A 15,898-nucleotide genomic window follows, 5' to 3' on the forward strand; every position below is an offset into this window, starting at 1 on the left:
AACACTTCCTGTGCAGCAGCCTAGATTTAATTTCTTGAGTCTCAGAATATACTTCGAATCTTTCCTTTCAAAATATTTAAGGCTAAAACATTTCAAGATGACTGCAAATACAAAAGGGCAATCTTGTTCCCCAGGAACAAAGATTAGACTGGAAGGCAGAAACACTTCCCCCTCCTGAATCACTCCTCCCCAAACATGCCCTACTTGTACCTGTGAACAACTTGTCTTTTAAATAAACTTCCAAAAAAATTATTTAAAAAATGTCTGCAAGTAACTCTTTAATACTTCAGGAAAAATCCATATCTTAAAAACAAACAAACAAACAAACAAACAACAGGTCTAGTGCGATGGCCCAGTGGTTAAATGCTTGCCCTGCAAGTGCTGGGATCCCATACAGGCGTGGGTTCTAATCCCGGCTGTTCCACTTCCCACAGCTCCCTGCTTGTGACCTGGGAAAGCAAGTCACAAAGCCCTAGCCCTAAAGCCCTAAGGGCCTAAAGCCCTAAAGTCCTAAAGCCCAAAGCCTAGGACCCTGCACCTGCGTGAAAGACCTGGAAGATGCTCCTGGCTCCTGGCTTCAGATTGGTGCAGCAGATTCTTTCTGCTTCTCCCTCTCTATGTAAAGGTGATTTGCTTTTCCAATACAAATATTTTTAAAAGAATAAAGATTAAAAACCTCAAAAACAGTATTAGAAAGCAAATGCAAGTAACTCTAATACCTCAGGAAAAATTTATATCTAAAAAATGTGGCAGGTGCAATGGCTCCATGGCTAAACCCTCACCTCGCAAAGGCCAGCATCCCATATGGATACCAGTTCCTGTCCTGGTGGACCCGCTTCCTTCCCATCCAGCTCCCTGCCTGTGGCCTGGAAAAGCAGTTGAGGAAGGCCTTGGGACCCTGCACCCAAGTGGGAGACCTGGAAGAAGCTCCTGGCTCCTGGCTCCAGATCAGATCAGCTCTGGCCCTCCCCAGTGGGCACTGGGGAGGGACCCAACAGATGGAAGATCTTTCTCTCTGTATCTCCTTTTAGTAAATCTGACAATTTTTGCAATTTCTTTGCAGGTTCAAAAGGAAAATAGAAGATGGAACAGGTATACGTGTTCACTGAGTTTTAGAATAGACTTTAATTCAACATGCCTATAATGACTTCATGTTGACAGTATGGCTGCCTATAAATACACAATGCTGGGGCCACTAGCCTAAGAGTGAGTGGAGACTACTTCTCTGTGTGTCTCTCCCTGCTGCTAAGGCCTCAAGGGGCTTGTCTCCTGAACGTGCTGGGAGCACAGTTCCCACTGTAGCAGTGTTAAGGTGGTAGAACCTTCAGGAGGCAGAGTGTGGGTGTATACCACCCTCAGAAGGAACCAACGCTTCTCTCCTGAGGTCAGATGGGCCTCAAGAGCGGGTCATCTCAGATCAAGAGCATGTCACACCTGCGAGTCTTTTCTGCCTCTCTATCAGTCCGTGTGCATCCAGGGGTCCTCACTGCAGCCCAGCAGATGCCGGCATCGTGGTTTCCCGTCTGCAGAAGTGTAAGCTAAGGAAACCTCTAGTTCTCATGAGTCACCCCAAGTCAGGCATTCTGTCCAAGCTTCAGCTTCCACCCAGAGATGAATGCCCAACAGCAGGACATCCTGCTGGAATCACCAAGTTCATGGAGCCCTGCAAGGCTCCTGACCCCTGGCAGGAGTGACAGCACTTCAGGACAGCACAGGAACTGAGAGAGAAGCCTCTGCGCCTGGACTCCTGACAACACTGCAAAAAGCTCATCTGCGAAGGTGGGGCTCAGGCTGGAGGCTGCCGACTGGAAAGCATACCTGAGGGGGAGGCAGAACTGGCGGGCTTCAAGGCCAGGCCAGCGGTGGATGCTGAGAGAGGTGCAGGGAGGCCGAGGGGCCCCGGAGCAGCTGGCTTAGAGCTGGACGAGGACGGCAGCACGGAGGGGGAGCTCAGGGAGCTACTCACAGGAGCCGAGGCAGCCATGGCAGCAAATCTGGAAAAGGCAGGTGGATTGCATCAGGACAGCCTGTTGTCAGGTGCCCCACGCCGCTGTGGGCAGGGCTGTCCCGGGGCGACATCCTGTCTAAACAGGATGTCTACACTACTGCTTATAAAAGATCAAAGTTAGAAGGAACATTTGATATTGTCTTCTTGCTAATATAACAAGTAAGTAACTTGTAGATAAAATGAAGTTGTTCATCAATGAACTACTTACGTCTGCTCTATCAAGCTGACTAAAAAAAGGAGGAGGAGGACAGGGAGACGTGGTTGTGCTTTGAAGAGTTCACCACTTCCCTTTGACCAAAAAAATTACTTAGATCATGTCTTCTGGGGACTGAAAATGGAAACACAGGACAGGTCAGCATCTTTGTAACACTCAGGGCACAGCCAGCAGAATGAAACGCGAGGCTGTCCTGACAGTGACAATGGACGTGTGCTGACAGAAATTAACAAGAGCGCTCGTGGCATCCCCACTGAAAGCGGAGGATGGCAAAGCCAAGCAAGAGAAAACCTGGTTTTCTCGGGAAAGTTACAAGATGTAACGAATGCCTCTCTCAAGAAGCTTGCGTTCTGGTAAAGAATCAGCAAGTAAAAAAGGAAATGTGGCACAAGCGAGCCGGTAGCACCCAGATGTGGCAGACAGTGGGCAGCGCCCCAGAGCGTGGACTGGGGACTGCCAGGGAGGGCAGTCGCCGCAGGGACTCACAAGAGCCCAAGCACACTGATGCCTGTGTAAAGAACAGGTCAGAGTACAGAATGCTTATCAAAATAAGAAGTATTTTCTGTGCAATCTTTTAGAGCTTCTGTGGAAGTCAAAAAATGAGAATGCTGGGGCAGGCCCTAGATACCCCATCTCATGGCAGAGCGCTGCTGTCCTGGGCCAGCTTCCCACTGACAGCCCCGGCACGCGGGCTCCTGCTCCCAAGAGCCCGCAGGCTCCTCTGACGGAGCTATCCGAGGCTATGGGAGTAAACCGTGGCTAGAGGACGTATCTATCTCCCACTGTCACTCTGCCTTTAGAAACAGACAGAAGGATGCCATCTGAGACCTATCTGGACTGGATCTGCTGATGGAAGCAAACCTTCAACATATCATTTGCTGGTATTCCTCTGCAAGGAAAACACCCGTTCACTAACTTCAGTCACAATGACTCTACTTCCAGTTAAGAACGTGCAATATATCTATCCATCCCACAGCCAAATCAAACGTAAAGCAACTTACTTTTCACTAAGGTTGGCTTTGGCCCCTGACGTGGAGGGCGGGAAGGAGGACTTGATTCCTGCATTTGGAGCAGACACACTCGGCATCGGTGTACTTTCCAGGGTAGGCTTAAAACCCGAGGATCCAAAGGAAAACGAAACAGCAGGTGCAGCCATGGGTGATGCTGCAGGGGTGGGTGCGAGCGAGGCTTTGGGAGGGGCGAAAGAGAAGGCAGGAACACTGGAGCCCAGAGCGGGATTGTCAGGAGCCTCCCCGGCCCCAGGGGCAGATAATTTTAAGGAGGCAGAGCCAAAGGAGAACACAGCAGCGGCTCCCCCAGCAGGAGGCACATGGAAGGTGGCGGTGGGAGTAGCAGGTGCCGCAGACGGAGCAGAAGCAGGAGATGCCAGTGCTGAGGCTTCAACTTTTGGTGGGATCTGAGAGGAGGTGGGAGTAGTAGGAGTGCTTCCTGCAACAAAAAACAAGAAAGGTGAAAAATGGCAGCGTGTGGCACAGAAAGCAACTGACAGAGGGTTAGTGGACTGCTGCTGTGGCAAAGCTAGACAGAGCCAGCCCCTGGGCACTGCCATCCTGCTGAGGGCTCCACCTCTCACTGCCGGCCTGCTGAGGGCTCCACCTCTCACTGCCGGCCTACTGAGGGCTCCACCTCTCACTGCCATCCTGCTGAGTGCTCCACTTCTCACTGCCGTCCTGCTGAGTGCTCCACTTCCCATCCATGCCCCTGATGACAGCCTGGGAAGAGCAGATGGGCCAGGTGCCTGGCTCCTGCGACCCATGTGGGACCCAGATGAAGACCCTAACTTCGGCCTGGTTCAGCCCTAACCGTTCTGGCGAAGTAGGGAGTGAACAAGCAAATCAAAGACCTCTTTCTGTAACTTATTCAGATAAATATAAATCTTAAAATTTTGAAAAGAGAGAGAGAGAAAAGGTTTGGTCTTAGTTCAAAAAGTTAAAAAACAAGATGGAGTGGAAGCAATGAAGCAATGTTGGACTGCTGGACTCACAGCAAACAGTTGAAGATATAAAACTTGGCAGGAAAACGGGGAGGTTAGATGAACAGCACCTCATGAGCACTCAACTAAGTAACACAGAAAAACAATACAAAACAATACAGAATATGTCAGTCAAACATTTCATTAACAACCAGGGAAAAACAGATTCAGACACCTGCACCTCCTACTTACTGAAAGCAACCCAGATGAGCACAGCAGTCAATATGCAGCCCGGGAACAGCGAATCCCAAGGCACAAAAATGCTCACAATTTAACTTTTTTTCTTTATTGGACAGATAAACAGAGAGAAGATACAGAAAGATCTTCCATCTACTGGTTCACTCCGCAAGTGGCAGCAAGAGTGGGAACTGAGCTGATCTAGAGCCAGGAGCTTCTTCCAGGTCCCTGACGCAGGTACAGAGTCCCAAGGCTCTGGGCTGTCTTTAACTGTTTCCCCAGTTCACAAGCAGGGAGCGGGATGGGAAGTGGGGCCACCAGGACAAACTGGTGTCAATATGGGATCCTGGCACGTGCAACATAAGGACTTTAGCCACTAGGCTACTGTGCTGGGCCCTACAATTTAAATTTAAAACAAGCATTCCAAATGATGTCCACATGATTACAACCGTCAAACAAGCTTAAAGAGCAGGCCTCAAGGAGCCAGTGCTGGGTTGTAGCAGGCCGAGCCTCAGCCTGTAGCACCAGCTTGTGTCCTGACCACTCCACTTCCCATCCAGCTTCTTCCTTTTGGCCTGGGAAAGCAGTAGGGGAGAGCCCAAAGCTTTTTGACCCGGCACCTGAGTGGGAAACCCAGAGGCAGCTCCTGGTTCCAGACTGACTCAGCTCCAGCTATTCTGTTTTGGAGAGTCAACCAGTGGATGCAAGATCTCTCTCTGTTTATCCTTCTAAGTCAGAATTTCAAATTCCTTATATTAAGTGGCTTCATTATTCCAAACTGGCTGAAATGACATTCATTTACATGGAAGACAGGGTGTAAAGCAATGAAATACTTAATTTATAAGTATGAAAACATCAGTTTCTAAAAACAGACTCAGGACTGGCACTGCTGTACAGTGGGATAAGCCATGGCACCTGCATCCTATGAGTACTGGTTCAAGTTCTGGCTCTTCCAGTTACAATCCCGCTCCCTGCCAATGCACCTGGGGAAGGAGGGGAAGATGGTCCAAGCGCTGGGGTCCCCGCCAGCCACGTAGGATACTCAGATGGAGCTCCTGGCTTCGGCCTGGCCACCCTTGCCAATGCTGCCATCTTAGAGTAAACCAGTGAGTGAATGAAAGAATTCTCTCACTTTCAATTCTGCCTTTCAAAAAAATAAATATATCTTTAACAGTAAACAAAGAAAGAAGTAAACTGTGACTTTATGAGAACATAAAAATGCAAGCAAACCTGTTAATGCCTTTACACAAAAGATATGGAACCACTGAAAACTAATACATTTACCGTTTCCATAGCTACCAGCCAGACCAACAGAGTATTTAACAGACCCTAAGGAAGCCACAGGCACTTCCTGCTGACAGTGGAACTGAACATAAGGCACCCATCATGCTGCCAGAACTCGGGTCTCTGACACGGCATCCTCAGAGGTCCAGTGAGGAACAGACACACGCACCAAGGTTCCCTAAACTCAGACACGGACAGGACAAGTCAAAGGACGTGTGACCGCCCCCTTCAGCAACATCCTTCTTCTCACGTGGCACGGCAGGACCATTAGGCCATGAGGAGGGGAGGCTCTCCGGAGAGGCAACACTAAGACCGGCCTGTGGTTGTGCTCAGGACCAGGGCAAGCCAGCAGGAAAGTGCTACATACTCACATGTGTTCAGACACCAACCTCAAGCCCGGGCCTTTCTGCCCGGGGGACAGGGCAGGCAACTGGGTGAGAGAAGGCCTGGCACTCAGAAAACACCTCAACTGGTGCACACAGCATGAGTAACATCCCGATGTGGCAGTCTGCACAGGCACCAGGCCTCCCGGTCCTGTACAGCACCCCACAGGCTGAGTGCTTCCAGCCTCCCCCGCAGAACACCCAACAGACCAGGGCTTCGGGCCTGCCCTGTAGAGCACCCACAGACGGAGTGGTCCTGGTCTGATGAACAAGTCCCTCTGCAGAGCAAACAATGAAAACAGAGATGCCTAACTACTGCTCACGTTACCCAATCTAACTGCAGACATACGTTTTCTAGAATTGGAACTGGTTCCCCGTGGGTTTTGTTAACCAAATCAGACAAAAAGAATCTTATACATTATAAACTCACAGAAATAAAAAAAAGAAATGATAGTGAAGTTCTACACTCTTTAAAAAGCTTCCTGTCTCTTTCTAAACAGAGTGCATTTATAAAGGATGTGCAGATCATGGCTATTATTTATAGATTGGCTTTAAATAATTCTTAATTTTTCTATTTTTTTCTCTAATAAGCATATCCACTTTGAAAGAGGAGAAATAAAACACTTAAAACAAATGAAATATAAAACACAAGATTCCCATACTGCCAGAACTACTACAGAAGCATTAATATCATCTTCCAAGTATTTTGGCCATGTTTTTTTCCTAAGAGCTCACAGAGGATAAGGCATTTTTTCACAACATATTTTATGTCAATGAATGCAAAATCTTCTCATGTCAATAAATAAAACCCCCTTGATAGTTACACAGTATTCACTGCATGAATGTACAAGCACTTCTCTGGCCACCAATTAAACAGTTAAAAAGACTTGGACTATATAAAAAGTGTTTCAGTAAGCTCACAGAAAATGGAAATAAAAGATACTTATTTTGATATAAAAAAAAAATCGGAAATCCAAGCAGTCTTTTCATCATGTACTTTCTCCATGAACATTTTGGAAGATCTGCTTATAAAAACAGAAGTTACTTCCATCATGCTACTGTTGATAAATGACCTCCAAGTAATCACCCGACCAATCCTCCTTTTCCCTTAAGCAAAGCGGTGGCTGGAGAGCAGCAGGCTGCGCGTGCGTGGTCAGGCAAGATTCCGCTGCAGCCTGCCAGAACGGGCAGCTGCAGACTACCACCCTGGGGCCCGACGGCGTTTTCATCCTGCCAACCTTCCTAGCCAAGCCCGGGGCCTCCCTTCTGAACACAGCAGACAGAGGCCCGTACCCGATGACCTGGGCTGCCGCTCTTCTTCCAACGGCAGCCTCTCTGGCACCTTGATGAGAGACTTGACCCCGGGCTTTTGATTGATCATGTAAAACGGACAGAGCACACCATCTGTTGACAGCAACATGAGAACGGGAGCAGGAGGAAGAGTCTTCTCATCACCTGTTACAAAGGAAAACAGAGGTGACAAAGAGCCACGTGCACTTCGGGGCCTGCGCCGGAGCCCGAGCCAGCAGGGCTCGAGGGCCTCAGCTCCACACCTGCTCAGGGCGGCTTCTCTGGCCTTTCACACACCAGCCAAGCAACGAGAGCTCCGGGCACTACCAGCTGACCACCACCCAGCTGGCCCCAACTGGAGGGACCCTCAGTCCCACCGCAGCCCCGGCCTTCCCGAGGCTTCTTCAGCGGTCACCACGGTGGTGACGCCCCAAGAAGGCTCGGCATTTCCCTGACCACACAAGGTCGCCAGAGAAATGACAGGCTACACTGTAAGGAACATGCAGTGGGACGCAGAATGCTGAAGCAAGCTATTTAACAGATATTAACAGTGGGATCATAAATGTTTATTTTACCAACTGCAGCTTCCACAGAATCAGAGTAAATGAGCTAACCAACCCAAATATTCTTGCCAAAACAGGCACCAGACAGGAGACACCATGAGGCCTGACCGGACACTGCCCTAAACCAAGGCACCAGAGAGCAGATCTCTCATTTCAGACTGTAGGCTCCCACAGACAGCGGCAGAGTACCCACCCAGGTCCATGGAGGAAGCCATGGGCCTGAGGTTTCCATGTCTGAGTCCTTGCTTTCAAACCAAGCACTGGCATGCAGGAGGCATTCAAGAGACCGGTCCCTAGAGGGGTCACTAGGAAACGGAGACGGCAAGGAAAAGAAGCGAAGAAGTTCCAACCCTGCAGTTCTCAACCCGATTCTGAAGCATGCAGACACACTGCGTGTCTGCCCTTGGCCTCGCTGGCACGCACCCAGCCAAACCGCCATCACAACGCACTGCTTCAAGCAGAAGCACTCAGCCTGTGGCAGGACTGCAGCTGCTGTGTGTGGGTGACCCACAACGCTGCAAGGAAGAACTGCACTAGGCCACAGGCCGTACTTACTGATGGTAATCTCCACTTGGTTTGTATAGTCTATGGCGACCCCCATGGGCAGAGAGTCATCACTCTTGTCTGTTACGGGCAGTTCAGCTCGACTGGAGTCTTCCAGTACCCACAATTCCCAATTAACCTGAGGGAAGCAAGAGCAAAGAGTGCCATGTTAATTGCAGCTCTGCACTGCTTCCTGCCAGCATCTTCCAAACAGGAAAGCAAATGGCGTCCCCTTCCTTCTGCTCTCAGGTCGGGGCTGGGAGGCTCCGAGAGCCAGGTGGATGGTCTCAAGGCTGAGAGGACAGCAGTAAGCAGTTAACTTTTCTACTTCTGCTGTGCCACACCACTGTCTCACAAATAAGCAATCAGGACCGTGAGCACTTTCTGAAGGAGCTACCACCATTGCTGGGCAGACCGAGGGCCGTGAGGTGCCAATCCGACAGCCGCACCAGGCACAAGGCCAAACAACACTCGCGCCTAGAACTTTGGGAATGGAGCAGCAGCTCCAGCCAATCGCTGCTGGGGTCTCACAGAGAGAGGTCTAAAAAGCTAACAAGACACTCCATGTTGACCATTCCTCCAGAGCAGAGCTGGTAACCTGCCTCCTTATCTTCCCAGATCCTCAGACGGTCAGTCTTCCTGCTCCTGACTTCCCTGAGAAAACTAAATCTTTCAGGTCAACTCTCCTTCGTACTTCAGTTTGCTTGAATGAGCCCTATCCTTCCAACAAATAACTTGTGGTTTTAAAATATCACTAACATGGGCCTGGTGCGGTAGCCTAGTGGCTATGTCCTCACCTTACAAATACCGGCATCCCATAATGGTGCCAATTCCCATCTTGGCAGCCCCACTTCCCATCCAGCTCCCTGCCTGTGGCCTGAGAAAGCAGTGAAAGACAGCCCAAAGCCTTGGGACCCTGCACCCACGTGGGAGATGTGGAAGAGGCTCCTGGTTCCTGGCTTCGGACTGGATCACCTCCAGCTGCTGCGGATATTTAAGGAGCAAACCAACAGGTGGGAAACCTCTCTTGTCTGTCTTTCAAATTGCAAATAAAAATAAAATAAAATAATTAAAACCGTACCTGATCACTCTGCCGAGCCAGGATGCTAACTTCCGTTGAGGCTGCAGATGCTGCCAACACCAAGTCCCTTGAAGACAATCAGAAGCCGGCCAGGGTTACGGCACAGCGGCGGACTGCACCAGGAACACACCAGCCGCACCCAGGCCGGCCGAGCCGCGGGGCCACACTCCCTCTTTGAAAGGCCCCTCTGCTCTCACCACTCTTTCAACATCAGTGTTAAGATTAGCAAATAGCCCATGTAAATCAAGTAACTCAAGCTTGGGGGGTGTCTGCTGAGCGGCAGGGATCAGCAGCAAGTGTGTCGGGGCAGCCGAGCCCTCCCCTGGGAGAGTCGAGCAGCGGGGCCGGGCTCACCACTCCTCCACGTAGCTGAGGAAGTAATGATGCTGCCTCTCTGTGCAGCTGCCGTAGCAGGGCTCCATGAAGTTCACAAACATCTCGGGGTGCTTGTCTTCTTTTTTCTACGAGGAAAAAAGCACCGATGTGTGATTTGTCTCTAACCCACAGGCTAAACATCTCATCAAGACAACATCATTTGAGTTTTACGAGAAAATTCACTACAACTCCAAGTCCATGACAGGACCGCTATGAAGCACAGTGCCATGTAGGGAACACAAACACGAGTCCCCAAGCAGACGGGACCAACGCACAGGTGCAGCTGAGCCTCTCGCTGAGACCAGGAACGGCCAGGAGAGCTCTGGGGCCAGCATGCGCAGCACAGTCAACCCAGAGTCAGAACATTCTAATGGCATTTCCAAGTAAGGCATCTCAGAAAAAAACATTGTGTAAAATCAACCTCACCAGGAGCCCCCCGCCCACCCCCTGCCAAATTCAAGCTGTGACACCTTTTTCATACACCACTCTGGCAAGGATCAAGACATCCCCACAGCACAGGTACATCCTGACCAGGGAGGCCCACTGGTGGCATTGTATAGACTGTTACAACTTTCCTAGAAGAGGCACGGGTAATGTTTCAAAATCCTATCCAGTCCAGCGAGCGCCATGGCCTAGCGGCTTAAGTCCTCGCCTTGAAAGCTCCGGGATCCCATATAGGCGCCGGTTCTAATCCCAGCAGCCATGCTTCCCATCCAGCTCCCTGCTTGTGGCCTGGGAAAGCAGTCGAGGACAGCCCAAGGCCTTGGGACACTGCACCCGCGTGGGAGACCTGGAAGAAGCTCCTGGCTCCTGGTTCCTGGCTCCGGATCGGCTCAGCTCCAGCCGTTGTGGCCACTTGGGAGTGAACCATTGGACGGAAGATCTTCCTCTCTGTCTCTCCTCCTCTCTGTATATCTGACTTTGCAATTAAAATAAATAAATCTTTAAAAAAAAAAATCTTATCCAAAAAAAGTATACAGCCCTCAACCTAGCAAGTCCATCTGTAGGTATTTATTCTAAAAATCACCTAAAAGAATGTATCATAGAATTCTTGAAAATGGAGACTGGCATTGTGGATCAGTGGGATGCCAGGAAGACGCCAGTTCAAATCTGATCTGCTCATGGACAAATTAGTGACAGAATTTAAAAATCAGGTGGTCTTCCTCCCTTTCTAAAATCTGTTTATCAGTGCACAGCTTAAACAAAAACAAGTTCTCCAATTAACTAATTATTTTTATTTGTAAAGCAGAGAAATAGAGAACCTCTAGGCACTAGTATACTCTGCCAATGCCCACAGCAATCAGGCTGGGCTGCACCCACACCAGGAGATGGGCGGGCAAGCCAGGTCTCCACACGCGTGATGGCACTCCAGCTGTCCCAGCATCAAGGAGACCATCACAGCACAGGCCCATCGATGCCAAAGACACTGATCCCCACATTCAGAAGCCTAGGGTCTCCTAGTGGGAAGCTGCTGCAACCGGGAACAAGAATCTGGAACAGAAGTCAGGCACTCCAACAGGTGACACATGTCTTAACCACTCGGCTCAACACTAGCCAGTATTGATGTTTTTAACCTCAAGAAACAGTGCAACACGCTGTAAATGAATACCATGATTTTGGTTCCCAGCCAATACTAAGCTCACACACCTGAAGTAGCATCAACACTGCCAGTAAGTAAAGGAATCTGAAACCTACATCACCAACTTTGTTAGATTTCACTCACCCACACACACACACGCAGGGAGCATCACTGGATGCAGAATGTTAAGCCCCTGCTCAGAACACCCACCTCCCACATCCAAGCACCTGCTCTGAGTGCCAGCCCTCTTGCACTTCCAACCCAGCTTCCTGCTAGGCAGCCAGGGAGGCACCAGATGATGGTTCAACTACTCAGTTCCAGCCACCCTCATGATAAGCACAGAGGGAGCTCCTGGTTCCTGGCTCCAGCCTGCTGCAGCACTGGCCACGGCAAACATTTGTGGAGTGAGTCAGCAGACAGATCAATCTCTCTGTCACTCTGTCTTCCAAACCAATAAAACAATGTAAAAACAAAACAGCACAAGCGAACAGGCACGTCTTGCACAGGCCTACCGGCAGCAGAGCTACGACCACATCTGGAGAGGTTTCCAAGGTACCGTCGGCAGCAGCGTACACGATGGTGAAGACGTAGGTGCCAATCCACAGCACATCCAGAACTGCAAGAGCCCAATCAGCGGGGAGTCAGCTCAGAGCAACAGACACAGCAAGGCATGCTGGGCACAGCCACCCAGAGTGCTAACGCTTGAACAAAGGTCTAGATTCCATTAACTAAATATAATCCACACACACAAATTACAGAAACCCAAACTCATTCAAAAAGCTCATCATTCAAATTGGTAGGCTTATTCTGATGAATAACCAGGGAAGAGCATAAAGAATTCCAACAGAAAGCCGAATCACAGGCCAGTGCTGCAGCGTAAAGTGTAAAGCCATCGCTGTGGCGCCAGCACCCCACAGCGGCGTCAGCTGGAGTTGCAGCTGCTCTGCTTCCAATCCAGCTCCCTGCTGGTGTGCCTGGGAAAGCAGCGGAGGTTGTCCGAGTCCGGAGGCCCAAAGCTCCTGGCTCCAGACAGGTTCACTCATCTGGAGTGTGACCAAGCAAATGGAAGACCTTACCCTCTCTGTCTCTGAAACTCTGCCTTTCAAGTAAATAAATAAATTAAAAAAAAAAAGTCTGGGGCCATGGCTCAGTGGCTAAAGTCCTCACCTTGCATGTGCTAGGATCCCACAATATGGGTGCCAGTTTGTGTCCCAGCTATTATACTTCCCTGCCAGCTAGTTCCCGTTTGTGGCCTGAGGATGGCCCAAAGCCTTGGGACACTGTACTCACACCGGAGACCTGGAAAAAGGTCCCGGTTTTGGATCGGCTCAGCTACGGCCTTACTGATTACTTGAGGAGTGAACCAGCAGACAGAAGATCTTTCTGTCTCTCCTCTCTGTAAATCTGCCTTTCCAATAAAAATGGATGAAATTTTTTTAAAAAGTCCAAACCCATTTTTCATTCCCCATGTTCGCCCCTTACAACAGCTATCTGAGACAGGGCCAGCACCCCACAGCAATGTCCCGGGCAGGGAGGGAGGGTATACCATGTTTGCCCCTCGCGCCAGCACCCCCGGGCAGGGAGGGAGGGTACATTCCCACGATCTGGAATTTCTGCACTACAGACAGAGATCAGCTCACTGAGAAAAGCAGTGTTACCTCGGACAGGATGATCTGCCTCATAAAACGGAGGACATGGAATGACTTTTTTTTCCTGCAAAGTCTGAAAGAAATTTGGAAAAGAAAAGTGTCAAATTAAACAATCCCCAAACTAACAAAACTGTTCAATCCAATGGGCTCACCAGAAAGTCACCAGTCCCCGGCCCGGAACAGCCGGAACACAAACTGGCTCTCATGCAAGATCCCAGCGCTTGAAGGGGGGCAGATTAGCCAACTGAGCTAGGCTCCTGTTTTTCATTGTTAGGACAAAACAATCTTCATTGCAAGTGCACTATTTGAAGTATTATGTTTTAAAGTTTGTAATGAGAGCACCAGAGATAAACATGCCGCAGATAACAGCGTCCTGATGGCCCCAGTGCTCGGGTTCCCGTCGCCAAGGCCTGGAAGAAGCGCCAGGCTCCCAGCTTCAGCCTGTCAGCCCTGGCTGGTGCACACATCCAGGAAGCGAACCAGCCAGATGGAAACTCACTCACTTCTTTATGTCTTCCTCATTCTTGTCATGGCACCTTCCACAAATGAATCAATAAATCTTAAAAGAGAACTCTACTTCTCAGAAACGCACACATCTGTGCAGTGCAGCGCCCACACAGAAGCAGCACCACTCGCACTGACGCACTAGAGCGTCCCCAGGGAAGGGCCACTAGTGGACCAGCACCATCCACGGCAGAATCAAGTGGCTCTATACTTACCAAGCTGGAAAAAAAGACAACAATAGAGTCAAGGTTTTCCAAAAAGAAAGAGAACAAAGCAATAAAATTCAACCAAACACGTTACCTTTTCACAGGTAAAGAGCCACTCAAAGAGCAGCTACCAACACTCTCATAACAACTTTCGGCAATTAAAAAATCAGAAGCCAAACTTTATCCTCTGCATCCCCACATGCGTCAGACACCCGAGTCAAGAGCAGTGTCGAGCAGAGGCACAGGATAGAGGTCACGGCCACATGGCCCTCTCCCTCCTGACCAGGCATGGACAGGCGGAGGTGGCTCTGATGTTGGAGGACACCTGTGCTCGCTCTCTCCAGAGACCGTGACAGTGTGCACGCTCATCATGAACGCAGTTAGCAGTAACAGCTTTGTCCACGTGTTCCTGTCCCTGCAAGCTGTTTTCATGAAATGGACAGGAAGTGTGAACTGGGAAAAGTGTGTGTAGGGTGTGATCACTTTTTATCCTCTCCCTCCCCGAAAAACAATACCAAAATCCCGCGAAACCAAATAATTCATTTACAGATAGAGTACTAGTACAATCATCCAGAAAAAAATCTAGAAGGTTACCCAGAATATAACGTCGTGGGCATCTCTTCATGCACTGACTGCCAGATGAGTTTAAATGAACAGGAAAGCACACACTTTCCTACCCTCCCCCGCACACTGGGCCCAACTTCAGTAAGACAAGTTCTCAAGTCGAAGGCAAGAACTTACAGGAAGATACTGCACCACAGTTCCGTTCTGTTTGCCCACTGCCAGCTGTTTTCCTTTGGGGCTCCAGCACACTGAGCAAGAAAAGAATGTTACCAATTAGGGACTGAAGAAACAAGGGCCCCCCAGTGAGTTCTGGCATAGGGGCCACACAGTCAGCACTTCACCAGCCATCCCAGAAACCCACGCAGGCCTGCTGCAGGACCATCCTGCTTCAGCGAAGTGAAAAAGCCAAAATCCTTTACAACTTTTCACTGGGCCACTGCAAGCCAGAAAGGTTTCTCAGAACAATGTCCCAATCTCCTAGGACAGAGGAACCCACAGTCTCTAGGACAGAGGAACCCACAGACACTAGGACAGAGGAACCCACAGACACTAGGACAGAGGAACCCACAGCCTCTAGGACAGAGGAACCCACAGACACTAGGACAGAGGAACCCACAGCCTCTAGGACAGAGGAACCCAGAGACTCTTGGACAGTCTCTAGGACAGAGGAACCCAGAGACTCTATGACAGTTTCCAAGGACAGAGGAACCCACAGTCTTCAGGTAAGATGAGAGGAAAAGGTTTGCAGAGACTGAAAGCCATCCTTCTGTCCCATTTGCAATTTTCTCAAGCTCTCCCCAACAGGTGCAAATGAGGTGGTACTGTGTGACCCTCTCGAAGCCACAACTCAAAAGCACAGTTCTAAACCACCTCTACCAAAATACTACTTTCTCCAGAAAGTCCAGTTAAATCATGTGTTCTGTTTGGCTTCGAACACATTCACCACAGACATAAAGCACAGTCTGAATTACTACCCAAAAACAGTCAAATAAAATAAAAGCCACCCTTTTACTCCCAGAAATTAATTTTTAAACAGACTATCACGACCGTATGTCACAGAGTGAAAGGTTTTATTACCCACCGGACGTCACACCGGCCGTGGGAGGGAGTGCGGCACACACTTTGACAGCCTCTGTGACTTGGAGGACAGCGATGCTGCCATCGGCCAGACAGACGGCCACCATGGAGGGCACTGTGGGGTTCCACTTCATATCCATCACCATCCCGCCTGCATCTTTCAGGAGCTTGTGGTAGGCGAACGGGCGCTTCTGCTGCTTTGCCTTTACGGCACATGCACAAAAGGCAGATAAATTCATGCAGAGACACTTTGCAGTCATGGGAAATTACTGAATCTGTGAACTTTCTCAAATGACACTTCACTTTTTGCTATAACCATGAAAAAGATTTTGCTCCACACAGTAAAACATTTTCAGTAGGACTTTGCAAATAGCAACTAGTAATTTTAGCCATTCTGAGGGGCTCCCA

General features: G+C 49.6%; 1 protein-coding gene across 3 annotated transcripts in view; it reads right to left on the reverse strand.

The window, feature by feature from the left end:
- Positions 1-15,898, reverse strand: part of NUP214 (nucleoporin 214) — a 77,414-nt gene that overhangs the window by 56,548 nt on the left and 4,968 nt on the right. For 2 of the 3 annotated variants that reach the window (XR_009246590.1, XM_058672212.1), the window contains exons 4-13: positions 15,495-15,693; positions 14,591-14,661; positions 13,149-13,212; positions 12,003-12,106; positions 9,891-9,997; positions 9,537-9,603; positions 8,468-8,594; positions 7,353-7,514; positions 3,224-3,671; positions 1,819-1,994 (exon numbers count right to left, since the gene is read on the reverse strand). Coding sequence is in view for 2 of the 3 variants with exons in the window: in XM_058672212.1 (XP_058528195.1) it covers positions 1,819-1,994; positions 3,224-3,671; positions 7,353-7,514; positions 8,468-8,594; positions 9,537-9,603; positions 9,891-9,997; positions 12,003-12,106; positions 13,149-13,212; positions 14,591-14,661; positions 15,495-15,693 (1,525 nt within the window). In the remaining variant the exon portion in view is untranslated. The remainder of the gene's footprint in view (positions 1-1,818; positions 1,995-3,223; positions 3,672-7,352; positions 7,515-8,467; positions 8,595-9,536; positions 9,604-9,890; positions 9,998-12,002; positions 12,107-13,148; positions 13,213-14,590; positions 14,662-15,494; positions 15,694-15,898) is intronic. The other variant, XM_058672213.1, reaches the window with a different exon arrangement.

Source organism: Ochotona princeps, chromosome 14 (assembly GCF_030435755.1).
Source record: "Ochotona princeps isolate mOchPri1 chromosome 14, mOchPri1.hap1, whole genome shotgun sequence".
Classification (NCBI taxonomy): Eukaryota; Metazoa; Chordata; class Mammalia; order Lagomorpha; family Ochotonidae; genus Ochotona; species Ochotona princeps.